Source organism: Erythrolamprus reginae, chromosome 1, assembly GCF_031021105.1.
Source record: "Erythrolamprus reginae isolate rEryReg1 chromosome 1, rEryReg1.hap1, whole genome shotgun sequence".
NCBI classification, from domain to species: domain Eukaryota; kingdom Metazoa; phylum Chordata; class Lepidosauria; order Squamata; family Dipsadidae; genus Erythrolamprus; species Erythrolamprus reginae.
The window spans coordinates 315110175-315124092 of NC_091950.1; the positions used below are offsets into that span (position 1 = coordinate 315110175).

Sequence of the window (13918 nt, forward strand, 5' to 3'; positions counted from 1 at the left end):
AATCTAATATTTAAAATAACTAAAAACCCTTATTAAAAACCAAACATACACACAAATATACCATGCATAAATTGTATAGGCCTGGGGGGAATGAATATCTCAATTCCCCCATGCCTGACGACAGAGGTGGGTTTTGAGGAGCTTACAAAAGGCAAGGAGGGTGGGGGAAATTCTGATCTCTGGGGGGAGCTGATTCCAGAAGGTCGGGGCCGCCACAGAGAAGCCTTTCCCCCTGGGTCCCGCCAAATGACATTGTTTAGTCGACGGGACCTGGAGAAGGCCAACTCTGTGGGACCTAACTGGTCACTGGGATTCGTGCAGCAGAAGGCGGTCCCGTAGATATTCTGGTCCGATGCCATGAAGGGCTTTATAGGTCATAACCAACATTTTGAATTGTGACCGTAAACTGATCGGCAACCAATGCAGACTGCGGAGTGTTGGTGTGACATGGGCATACCTAGGGAAGCCCATGATTGCTCTCGCAGCTGCATTTTGCACGATCTGAAGTTTCCGAACACTCTTCAAAGGTATCTCTTTGCTCCCTTTGTCAGGGTTTTTCTCCTGTGCGAACCTTTTTTTCCTCGGGTGCCAAAAAAGAGTATGCACATCGCTATCGCACGTGCACGAGTGCCCACACCCATAATTCAATGCCTGGAGAGGACAAAAACAGCTTCTCCCACCCCCTGGAGGCCCACTGGAGGCTGAAAACAGACTGTTTCCCAAATTCTAGTGGGCCCAGTAGGCTCGTGTTTTGCCCTCTCCAGGCTCCAAAAGCTTTCCTGGAGCCAAAGGAGGGTAAAAATGCCCTCCCCCATCCCACCAAAGACTCTCCGAAAGCAAAAAATGCCCAGCTAGAGCCTCTGTGCAAGTCAAAAATCAGCTGGCCAGCACACACATGCATGTTGGAGCTGAGCTAGGGCAACAGCTCGTATTCCAGCAGATATGACTCCTTGTGCCATCTGTGCCACCCATGCCATAGGTTCGCCATCTCTGTCCTATACCATTGCATCCAATTATTGCCACAGTATTTTATCCATGTTCCACTGAATGGGAATTGTGGTAGCTTCCTCGCACTAGAAAAATATTTTTTCCTGAGTAGATGTAGTTAGATGATATGCAGCCTATTACTTTGTAGTTAACAATTTTATTTAGCAGTATTGAATTCATATCAGCTGCTTGTCACTGCAAGAGATAATCAGATAAATACTGGGAAAAGAATTAGGAATTTGGTGCAATAAATTTTGCCAGAGTATTCAAACTTCAAATACAGATGGTATACCTTTGAGCAATATGTTCCCCTATAACAACTTTTCATATGGTAGAGATTTCTTAAAATTGCAGTTGGGCCAATGTTAGGCTATTAATCTCCTCTCCCTCCAAGGTTTCTAAAAATAACTGATTCCAGATTGAATAAACTGAAAGATTGGCAGCTTTGCAAATATAGAATGCTTTATTCCAGGACAGCTATTTTGAAAATAACAAGAATGTAATTCCTACTATTTTAATCTGAGGACTTTAACAATTTCTCGAGACTGCAAATTACTTTCCGAACTGAAATGTGTTGCTGTTTTACAATACTGTTATTTTTTTAACATTCTGCAATTGTATTTTCAAAATGAAAAATTCAAATTATATTAAGTGCTAATTGCCAATGTGAAAGTGCTTGAAAATACTGCCAAATTCAGTTGTAGGAATATAGCTTTCTATGTAATAAAATCAGATTTTTCTCTCTCTTATTGATCAGTAGAACCCATCAGAGTAATATTTATTTTCTTGGAAGCCAAAAACAATATTTTCTCTTTTAAGTCAGAAAGCGCTCCAGCTGTGATTAAAATCTACAATATTATCATGGCCGTTCAGGACTGGAGGGAACATTCTTCTGAGAATGTGTAAGACAAGAATCCAATATTGTTTATTTAAAACAATACTGAGCTTAAGTGACCACATTTTAAGGAGTTACTTTAAGATAGCTTCCATTCTCTTCCCACTGTGTAAGCATCTACCAACATTATCCGGAAAGTAAGGTTACAAGGCATGTAGCTCTCGCGGGGAATGTTCACGGGAGGAGTTGTTATTACTATCATGTAGCAGGAAGACAGTGGAAGCAAATGAGCAGCCTTAGTGGTCAGTAGCTTATCAACTGGCACTGTTTTCATTTCATTTTATTTCATTTATTCATTTGTCCAATACACAAATACATAGGAAGAAAAATAGACATGTAGTAAATATATATAAGGGTAAAGTGCACTTAGAGGAGAGGATATATGAAAGAAAGAAAATATATATGATAAGTGAGAGAAAGGAAAGACAATTGGACAGGGGACGAAAGGCACACCAGTGCACTTATGTACGCCCCTTACTGGCCTCTTAGGAACCTGGAGAGGTCAATCGTGGAGAGTCTAAGGGAGAAATGTTGGGGGTTAGGGGTTGACACAATTGAGTCCGGCAATGAGTTCCACGCTTCGATAACTTGATTGTTGAAATCATATTTTTTACAATCAAGTTTGGAGCGGTTCGTATTAAGTTTGAATCTGTTCTGTGCTGTTGTGTTGTTGCGGTTGAAGCTGAAGTAGTCATTGACCGGTAGGACGTTGCAGCATATGATCTTGTGGGCAATACTCAAATCGTGTTTTAGGCGCCGTAGTTCTAGGCTTTCTAGGCCCAGGATTGTTAGTCTATTTTCGTAGGATATTCTGTTTCGAGTGCAGGAGTGAAGGGCTCTTCTGGTGAAATATCTTTGGACATTTTCAAGGGTGTTGATGTCTGAGATGTGGTATGGGTTCCAGACAGATGAGCAGTAGTCTAGGATGGGTCTGGCAAAAGTTTTGTAGGCTCTTGTGAGTAGTGTGAGATTGCCTGAGCAGAAGCTGCGTAGGATCAGGTGAAGGTTAGAGATGAGCATCTTCATTCCGTTTCCCTCCAAGTGGCTCCCTGAGTCCCATTGGGATTGGGTGGTGTTATGTCCGGGAGTACCAACGACAGCAGATGCCTAGAAAGGCTCCATACAGGAAGTGTTATGAGAACAGGAAAGGGCACCGGGAGAGGGGCGGTAACCTAGCGACCGGGGAAAATAAGGGACAATCATTGGTTCGTTCCTCAGCCAGCTGGTAGTTAAATAGGGAAACCTCCTTCAGGTGGCATAGAAGTCAAATCAAATCAATCAATAAATAAGTGCTAAGTGTGCGCTGTAATACGCTACCAGAATGCTAAGGGCATAAACGCTGCTGCGATACGTGCCAAAGATTTATGCGCAATGGGTGTCCAAGATTTTTCTTGCTGAGTTTTGAATTTTTTGGCTAAAGGAGAATGGTCTCTTTTATTTTTTTGTTTTATTTTGGTGCTGTGACTCAGAGAATTTATGTGGCGCCACTGCATTGATTGACGTTTGCTCTCTGGAGTATGGTGATAAGCCCAAGTTTCATCTCCTGTCACTATACAGTTGAGAAAAGCCTTGTCTTCAATCTCGAAACGGGCAAGAAATTCTCAGGCAGCAATACAATAAGAATCTTCAGTAAGAATTTTGGGCACCCATAGCAGCAGCGTTCGTGCTCTTAGCATTCAGGTAGCGTATTATAACACGCACTTCGCACTTGGAGGGAAACGGAATGAGGACGCTCATCTCTAACCTTCACCACAATGCCAGTTGATGATCTACTGACCACTGGCATTGCTTGTTCTCTTCTGCTGGCTTCCCGCTACACGATAGTAATACCAACTTTATTTTTTATTTATTTATTTATTTATTTATTATTTATTTATTCATTTGTCCAATACACAATACATATGGAAGAGAATAGACATGAAGTAATATGTATAAAGATAATATGTAAAAATAGAGGAGAAGATATATGAAAGGAAGAAAATATATATGATATATGAGATAAAGGAAAGACAATTGGACAGGGCACGAAAGGCACTCTAGTGCACTTATGTACGCCCCTTACTGACCTCTTAGGAACCTGGAGAGGTAACTTCTCCCATGAACATTCCCCGCGAGAGTTACATGCCTTGTAACCTTACTTTCCAGATAACTTGTATTTTATTCTCCATGAAGCGCAATAATACAATGACCTTATAGGAATACCTTGTCATTTCAAATATTCAGATTTAAATTGTGCAGAGTAGGGTGTGATGTTGATAATTGATCATGGAAAACAGTTTCTTTTTAAAAGATGAAGACGCAACTTCCTTTTGAGTTTTAGGACCTATCTAAACATCTTTCTGTTACTCAGGGATATAAATTCTGCATTGATTCAGGATGGATGAAAGAAATATTTACCCTCTTTAGATTTTACCATTTACCGTCTAATGTTGGGATCATGTTTTCATTGTTTTACTGAATCTTACCTGTTGTTTTAAGCAGAAAGATGAGCAATGTATTTTATTTATGTCTTTGCTTATTAGATTTATTCCCCTCCTTCCTTCCAGGAGTTAACGGTGAGGTACATATCATTCTCCTTCAGCTTCTTATAGAATAACCTTTGGGGTAGGTTAGAGAGATTGACAGCAGCTTGCCCAAAGTCACTCATTGTGCTTCCAGGAGTGTCAGTGAATGATAGGTCAATTTAAACAAACATGCCATCATTCATCTCTGTAGAGAGTTAACCCCATGCCTGTTAATTTTCTGTAAGTCCCTCAAAACATGGTTATATCAAGAGGCCTGGGGATCCCAAGGGAAGAATAAGTTGGCTGAAGTGGTCCTATTGTTAATATTTGTTGATCTCTCCCTGCCTTTTAATCATAATGTTAATACTTGGGGAAAAGGAATCCTCAATCTGAGTATTGCATTGGCAGTTCTGTGTTAGCAAAAACTTCAGAAGAGAAGGATTTAGGGGTGGTGATTTCTGACAGTCTCAAAATGGGTGAGCAGTGTGGCCGGTCAGTAGGAAAAGCAAGTAGGATGCTTGGCTGCATAGCTAGAGGTATAACAAGCAGGAAGAGGGAGATTGTGATCCCCTTATATAGAGCGCTGGTGAGACCACATTTGGAATACTGTGTTCAGTTCTGGAGACCTCACCTACAAAAAGATATTGACAAAATTGAACGGGTCCAAAGACGGGCTACAAGAATGGTGGAAGGTCTTAAGCATAAAACGTATCAGGAAAGACTTAATGAACTCAATCTGTATAGTCTGTAGGACAGAAGGAAAAGGGGGGGACATGATCAAAACATTTAAATATGTTAAAGGGTTAAATAAGGTTCAGGAGGGAAGTGTTTTTAATAGGAAAGTGAACACAAGAACAAGGGGACACAATCTGAAGTTAGTTGGGGAAAAGATCAAAAGCAACGTGAGAAAATATTATTTTACTGAAAGAGTAGTAGATCCTTGGAACAAACTTCCAGCAGACATGGTTGGTAAATCCACAGTAACTGAATTTAAACATGCCTGGGATAAACATATATCCATCCTAAGATAAAATACAGGAAATAGTATAAGGGCAGACTAGATGGACCATGAGGTCTTTTTCTGCCGTCAGTCTTCTATGTTTCTATGTTTCTACTGTATTTTTAACTGATGTTTATTTTTTGCATTACTGGTTTACCGGTTTTTTTAAACCGTACACTACCCAGAATTGCCATTATTGAGATTGTAGCCATATAATATGATAAATGAATGAATAACAACTCATTATATGAGTTGGATTGTGTCCTGCAGTGACATTTAGATTTCTAAGCAGGGCAATTATAAGTAACTCTAAGGTATAAACAATATATAACAATTTTTGTGTGAAGATTTTGATTTCATCCATTTTGTACATTCTTTACTAAATGCCAAATGCACAGCTAGCTGACACTTGCTACGTCAATTAAAAATTGACAATATCATCCAAAGTGTTTAATATTCAGCCATTGTTAGAATTTGCATTCAGAAAAGTGGTAGTAAGTGCCACAAATCATGCTAATGGATGTCATTGAAATTAATTCCTTTTTTATGGGGGAGAGGATTTTTTTTCTGTTCCATTTGTCTCCTTCCAAGAGCAAGCATGAATAGCATCTACATTTTCACTTGCTATATGCAGAGGCATTCTTAATTTTCTCAGATTTCTACACTGCAGTAATTCGGTAGCCTTGCAAAACAAGATATTTGTCATATTTGTCCTTTGTAGCTCATTTCATTGATTTATAGTGTTACAAAACTGTTTTCACCTTATAAATTTAATTCATAGTATGGTAGATATACTGTTTTAGCAGATACAATTAATATTCCTGGTTGCCACTGCAGATCTTCCTCCATTAGAGGCTGGATCGGGATGGTCCTAAAATATTCATAATTTTATTCTTGGCACTATAAACTTTTTCATGCTAATAGTTTTTGGATGCGTAGACAGCAGTTTGCATATTTGCTAGCCAGTATATTTAAAAGACTAGTACAATTAATGTCAAGACCCTTGAACTACTCAGAGATCTCTGAATGAGGGGCTACCTTTGTTTGGATTGTATTATTTTTATTATTTATTATTATTGTATTGCATTGTGTTGCATTGTACTACACTGCATTGCATGGTTTGTGGGGTTCTATTCTTGCTTTAACCTTACAGTCCTCTATGTGTTGTATGGTTTTTGCAATCAGATAACAGACAAACATGCTATAGACTTGCTTCCAGGTTGATGTTCATCACTTTGGACCATTAACATGTCTTTTTATTGAGTCAATTCTAAAATTCTTTTCTGCTGTATTTGTTTAACTCTAGGTTTTGCTCTGCATAACATACACTCCAACGTTTGAGTTGAATGGAAGTTCTGTACTTAAGATTGCAGAAGTAAGTATCCTCTGTCAGTTGGAAATGAAACTTGAGCTGTTTAATAAAACAATGTGCTTCCCGTTAGATTATGTGTTTTTCCCCCCTTCACTATGTTAGATTTATGTCAGTCATGTATCTCTAATGCACGTAATTGCTTTGGGAGAGTCTGTTATTCCCTCATCACTCTCTTGAACTCTTCCAAGTAAGCAGCTTCTATCAAAGTTTTTTTTAAAAAATACCTAGATACCAAAATGTGACTGCTATTGATTTTTTGTTTTATGTACCTTATTTTTCGGAGTTTAAGACGCTCTGGAATATAAGACACACCTGAGTTTTTGGGGAGGAAAATAGGGGAAAGAATCTGCTTAGCAGGTATTCATCTGGCTAGTGTCCTTAGTCTGGTCAGCTTCAGCACATTATTTTATCTCCTGGTTAAGGGCTTAAAAAAAAATATTCTGCGAGAGTAACAATGAAAGAGCTTGCAAGCCAGTAAGAGCTGGCAACATCATTAGCACCTGGAAAGAAACAATCTGAGCAAGTAGAGCAATGGAAAAAACCCCGCAAAGACTTAGGGCTTGGAAAACATTCTTCTTTTCAGAGAGTAACAATGAAAGAGATTTCAAACTGGTAAGAGCTGGGAACATCCTTAGCACCTGGTTAGGGCTGGAAAGAAACATTTGGAGAAAATAGAGAATGGGGGGGGGGGGAATCAAAGACAGGACTTGGAAAACATTCTTTGCAGAGAGAAACAATGAAAGTGCCTGCAAGGTAAGAGCTGGGAAGATCATTAGCAGCTAGCTAGGGGAAGCTACATTCAGAAGTATAAGATACACCTTAATTATTAGCATATTTTAGAGAGGAAAAGGGGGCATCTTATATACTGAAAAATACGGTATATATTATAATGAAATGAGACTCAGTACTCAGCGGCACAATAACATAAAAGAAAGAGAGAGAGATGCTAATATGTATGATAGATATCTGGGATAGTGATTCATGTATAATATACTTACAACATTTTGCTTAATGACCATTCAAAGTTAAAACAAGTGGAAATAAGTAACTTATGAGCATTTTTCACATATGACCATTGCAGCATCCCCATGGTCATGTGATTTACATTTGGATGCTTGAGAGCTGACTCACATTTATGATGATTTTTGTATCCTGGGGTCATGTGGTCAAATTTTGCAACCTTCTGAAAAGCCAAGACAATGGGGAAGCCAGATTCGCTTAACAACCGTATGACTGATTTAGAAACTACAGTGATTCACTTAACAACTATAGAAAGAAAGGTCATAAAACAGAGCAAAGCTCATTTAATCAATGTATCACTTAGCAACAGAAATGTTGAGATCAATGGTGGTCATAGTTGAGGACCTCCTATACATTATCTTCTAACCAGTATAATTGTATTGCTATTACAGTATTGTCTCTTTTTCTTTTCCCCAAACAGGTTTGTATTGAGACTTATGTTTCCAGTTATCACCAGCGGAGTATTAATACAGCTGTACGGGCAACCCTCAGCCAGATGTTGAGTGATTTGATTTTACAATTACGGCAAAAACAAGAAAATACAGTAAGTCCATCAGGCCTCTGTAATGGGACTGGACTTTGCTATCTATGCTTAAGTTAGAGTTGGTATAATGCTCCCAAACCTGAATTTAAAATAGGTTATTACAAAATACTAAAGCCTAGCGGAAAAAAAGTCAAGGTAATTTTTACAGCCTCTGACATTTTCCTCTGGATCAAGTTTTACCTGAGCTAGACAAATATGGACATTTTTCTGCTCCAGGAGCAAATTTCTATAAATTGTAAAGTAAGAGATTTTGTCTAGAGTAACATTGCGACTTTTGTTTTGTCTATGTTATTGACAATACATCTATTCTTCTTTGATAGATGACCGAAAACCAAGGAGTTCTTCAAGGTTTCAAGAATTCAGGTATCAGTGAATTAATTTTGACAGAATGATTTATTTATAACTTTTATATTTATGCAAAGTTATGGTGTTATTTCACTTTCACACACACAAAAAAAGACCAGGGGCAATCAACTTAGTACAGGAAGTCCTTGCCTAATGATCTCAATCAGGATCGGAATCTTAGTAGTTGAGCTGTGCAAGTTATGTGACTGTTTTGGTCAAATGATCACAATCCCAACACTCCCAATTGTGGTCATTAAATGGATTGAGTCCCAGGTAAGGAGCACAGGGTTCCTCTGGGAGGATGAGGAAGACCCTGGAAGGTTCGACTCAAAACCTTCCCTGTTGAAATTCAAGGAGGATTTTTAGTTCCTGAGTCAGAGACACCTGCTGTCAGGGTTCCAAATAACAGCACCAACCGAATGAGACTCTGAGGCAAGCCGCTCCTCAAAGATCCATTTTATTAGAGATGTCATAGTGGCAGAATATCTACAGGATCGCCTTCTGCCACACGAATCCCAGCGACTGATTAGGTCCCACAGATTTGGCCTTCTCCGGGTCCCGTTGACTAAACAATGTCGTTTGGCGGGCCCCAGGGGAAGAGCCTTCTCTGTGGCGGCCCTGACTCTCTGAAACCAGCTCCTCCCGGAGATTAGAACTGCCCCCACCCTCCCTGCCTTTTGTAAACTCCTTAAAACCCACCTTTGCCGTCAGGCATGGGGGAATTGAGTCATCTCCCCTGGGCCTATACAATTTAAGTATGGTATGTCTGTGTGTATGTATGCTTTAATAATGGGGATTTAAATGTTTTCTTTTTTAATCGTTAAAATTATTAGATTTGTTATGAACTGTTTTCGATTGTTGTGAGCCGCCCCGAGTCTACGGAGAGGGGCGGCATACAAATCTAATAAAATAAATAAATAAATAAATAAATAAATAAATATAAATAAATATATATATATATGTCACATGTTTAAGCTGAATTTGAAAATTAAGGGAGACTAGGATAGATCTAGTTCGGCCTTATTTTGGCCTCATCAGCTAGCCATACCCACTGGGACTTGAACCTGCAACCTTTGCCTTGTAAGGCAGAGAATTATCCTCTAGGCTACAGTATCCAATCCCTTCAGCTCTGTACCAGGGAAGGGTTACATTTTGTGTCGAATCACCCTGGTATATTGAAGGAACATCACAGCTCCTTTTTTGCCTCTCGGCCCAATCCAGGGCCATTTCCAAGGCAGTTAATTTTATTGATAGCCGACAATTCTATCTGTATGTGTCACATGTTTAAGCTGAATTTGAAAATTAAGGGAGACTAGGATAGATCTATTTCGGCCTTATTTTGGCCTCATCAGCTAGCCATACCCACTGGGACTTGAACCTGCAACCTTTGCCTTGTAAGGCAGAGAATTATCCTCTAGGCTACAGTATCCAATCCCTTCAGCTCTGTACCAGGGAAGGGTTACATTTTGTGTCGAATCACCCTGGTGTATATATATATATACATATATATATATATACATATATGTTTTCGTAGATTTTCACGGGTACAGGTATGACGGTCTTGGTATATTCGGGTTTCTTCCCGTGTAGGATTTGGAAATTTCTGGCGACGTTTCGATGAGGTCTCACTCATCATCTTCAGGCTGGTGTTTCTGTCCTTTTTCTCAGGCGAAGACTGCGAGACCTGAGCTGCATTCCTTCTATAAATACTGGTGGCTGGGTGTGGTTTGATGGCTCAGTAATTGCCTGCTGTGTAGAAACTTCCTGGTGAGTCAGAGGGGTAACAATTGGGGTCGTTGATGTAGCTGAGGTATGCTGGTTAGTTAATGGTTGTAGATTAGGCGTGATGTCCTGTGTAGTTAGAACTTGTAGGCTGCTTGATTGCTTTACAATGTGTGTCCTGAGTCTGGTTTCTGTGGCTGGGATATGTTTGAGGGCTGGTTTCCAGATGTCTGGTAAGCGAGAGGTATCATCCCGCTTGTTCATATTTTGGGGATGTTTTTCTATCTCGATCGCTTCCATGATTATTCTTTTGCTGTAGTGTTCTGTTTTGGAAATTAATTTGGTACTGTCAAAATCAATTTCATGTCCTGTGGTTTTGAAGTGTTGGAAAAGGGAGGAGGTTTTTTCTTTTTTCTTTAATGCATTCTTATGTTCTGCAACACGTGCATTAACTCTCCTGTTTGTTTGTCCAATATATGTGGCTGGGCAGATTTTACATGGTATTTGATAAACTCCCTGGTTTTCAAGTTGGATATTGTCTTTTGGGTTTCTTAGGATGTTGGCTATTTTTTTATCTGTACCAAAGGCTGTCTTTATGTTGTGTCTGCGGAGAATTTTACTGATTTTATCTGTGGTGCCCTTGATGTAAGGGAGGAGGGCGATGCCATTGTCCTGTTCTGTGTCTTGGTTCTTGGGGGGTGAGACACCCCCCAAGAACCAAGACACAGAACAGGACAATGGCATCGCCCTCCTCCCTTACATCAAGGGCACCACAGATAAAATCAGTAAAATTCTCCGCAGACACAACATAAAGACAGCCTTTGGTACAGATAAAAAAATAGCCAACATCCTAAGAAACCCAAAAGACAATATCCAACTTGAAAACCAGGGAGTTTATCAAATACCATGTAAAATCTGCCCAGCCACATATATTGGACAAACAAACAGGAGAGTTAATGCACGTGTTGCAGAACATAAGAATGCATTAAAGAAAAAAGAAAAAACCTCCTCCCTTTTCCAACACTTCAAAACCACAGGACATGAAATTGATTTTGACAGTACCAAATTAATTTCCAAAACAGAACACTACAGCAAAAGAATAATCATGGAAGCGATCGAGATAGAAAAACATCCCCAAAATATGAACAAGCGGGATGATACCTCTCGCTTACCAGACATCTGGAAACCAGCCCTCAAACATATCCCAGCCACAGAAACCAGACTCAGGACACACATTGTAAAGCAATCAAGCAGCCTACAAGTTCTAACTACACAGGACATCACGCCTAATCTACAACCATTAACTAACCAGCATACCTCAGCTACATCAACGACCCCAATTGTTACCCCTCTGACTCACCAGGAAGTTTCTACACAGCAGGCAATTACTGAGCCATCAAACCACACCCAGCCACCAGTATTTATAGAAGGAATGCAGCTCAGGTCTCGCAGTCTTCGCCTGAGAAAAAGGACAGAAACACCAGCCTGAAGATGATGAGTGAGACCTCATCGAAACGTCGCCAGAAATTTCCAAATCCTACACGGGAAGAAACCCGAATATACCAAGACCGTCATATACATATATATATATATAGAAAACCCGGATCTTAAAGCCCCCCTCCCCTAGGTTTCCCCCCACCTAAAGGAAAATCAAAGACCTTTCCCCTTGCACAGCCCAGTTATGAAAGGGCTGCAACCCAGTAGTGGACTATGGCTAGGGAGTTGCACACTTTCCTCCAATATTTAGTTTATATGTACTCCTATTTTATATCAGTTTTGTCACACTACATAGTATCTTTTGCGTGTTGTAGTTTAGACTACCACTGATTTGTGGCTCTAATTTTTCTTGCAATATTCTACCCCAGTCATCCATAACTTCTGTTGCCAAGGTTGAAGATACTCCATGTGCCCAATTTTGGTGTAGTATCTATCTGAAGCTGCTAATGCATGCCTTTTATTTACTTTAAAGATTCCACCACTGAATCATTCTGTGATGATGTTGTCTCTGTCTTCGTGGTCCTTTGTGAAAAACTTCAGACAGCAATCAGGTAAGTGAGTGTTTCCAAATATAAATGGGGTTAGGGAGAAAATCTACCCCTGTTATCTGTCCTTGAGAGCCATCTTAGCTGCAAAGGAAAGGATGATGTGCAGATAAATCTCACTCCCCACCTGCAGATCATTCTTTCAAAGAGGAGCCCTGCTCAGACGCACATCCAAAAACTCTCTCCACGGCTTCGGAGCATCCAGTGTTGCAATGCTATGCAGGGAAGGCAGAGCTTAGCATTTAGCTAAGGGGTTGGGAGTTGGAGGCACTTAGCTGGAGGGGTTTGGAGTGGGAGGCACTGTCCTTCAAGGGTTCTCCTCCTACCTCTCCGGTCGGTCGCAGTCAGTGTTAGTGGGGGGTCAGACGTCTCTCCCTTGCGGGGTGCCTCAGGGGTCGGTCCTCTCCCCCCTGCTATTTAATATCTACATGAAACCGCTGGGTGAGATCATCCAAGGGCATGGGGTGATATGCAGATGATACCCAGCTGTACATCTCCACCCCATGTCCAGTCAACGAAGCAGTGGAAGTGATGTGCCCGTGCCTGGAGGCTGTTGGGGCCTGGATGGGTGTCAACAGACTCAAACTCAACCCTGATAAGACGGAGTGGCTGTGGGTTTTGCCTCCCAAGGACAATTCTATCTGTCCGTCCAACACCCTGGGGGGGATTATTGACCCCTTCGGAGAGGGTCTGCAACTTGGGTGTCCTCCTCGATCCACAGCTGACATTAGAGCATCATCTTTCGGCTGTGGCGAGGGGAGCGTTTGCCCAGGTTCGCCTGGTGCACAGGTTGCAGCCTTATTTGGACCGGGAGTCACTGCTCACAGTCACTCATGCCCTCATCACCTCGAGGTTCGACTACTGTAACGCTCTCTACATGGGGCTACCTTTGAAGAGTGTTCGGAAACTCCAGATCGTGCAGAATGCAGCTGCGAGAGCAGTCATGGGCTTCCCTAGGTATGCCCATGTTACACCAACACTTGGCAGTCTGTATTGGTTGCCGATCAGTTTCCGGTCACAATTCAAAATGTTGGTTATGACCTATAAAGCCCTTCATGGCATCGGACCAGAATATCTGTGAGACCGCCTTGTGCCGCATGAATCCCAGTGGCCGGTTAGGTCCCACAGAGTTGGCCTTCTCTGGGTCCCGTCGACTAAACAATGTCGGCTGGCGGGACCCAGGGGAAGAGCCTTCTCTGTGGCGGCCCCCACCTCTGGAACCAGCTCCCCCCAGAGATTAAAACTGCCCCCACCCTCCTTGCCTTTCGTAAACTCCTTAAAATCCACCTCTGCCGTCAGGCATGGGGGAACTGAGATATCTCCCCTGGCCTATGTAGTTTTATGTATGATATGTTGTGTGTATGATTTTTAAATAATGGGGCTTTTTGATTTTTAATGTTAGATTTATTATTGTAGACTTTTAATATTAGATTTGTCATTGTATATTGTTTTATCACTGTTGTGAGCTGCCCCAAGTCTGCGGAGAG

At 41.0% G+C, this 13918-nt stretch overlaps 1 protein-coding gene across 1 annotated transcript in view; it reads left to right on the forward strand.

Annotated features, from left to right (window-relative positions):
* The window catches only part of ARFGEF3 (ARFGEF family member 3), a 112798-nt gene that overhangs the window by 24850 nt on the left and 74030 nt on the right, over positions 1-13918 (forward strand). Inside the window, exons 5-8 of the mRNA XM_070733582.1 lie at positions 6693-6761; positions 8200-8322; positions 8643-8685; positions 12359-12437. Of these exons, the coding sequence (XP_070589683.1) occupies positions 6693-6761; positions 8200-8322; positions 8643-8685; positions 12359-12437 (314 nt within the window). The remainder of the gene's footprint in view (positions 1-6692; positions 6762-8199; positions 8323-8642; positions 8686-12358; positions 12438-13918) is intronic.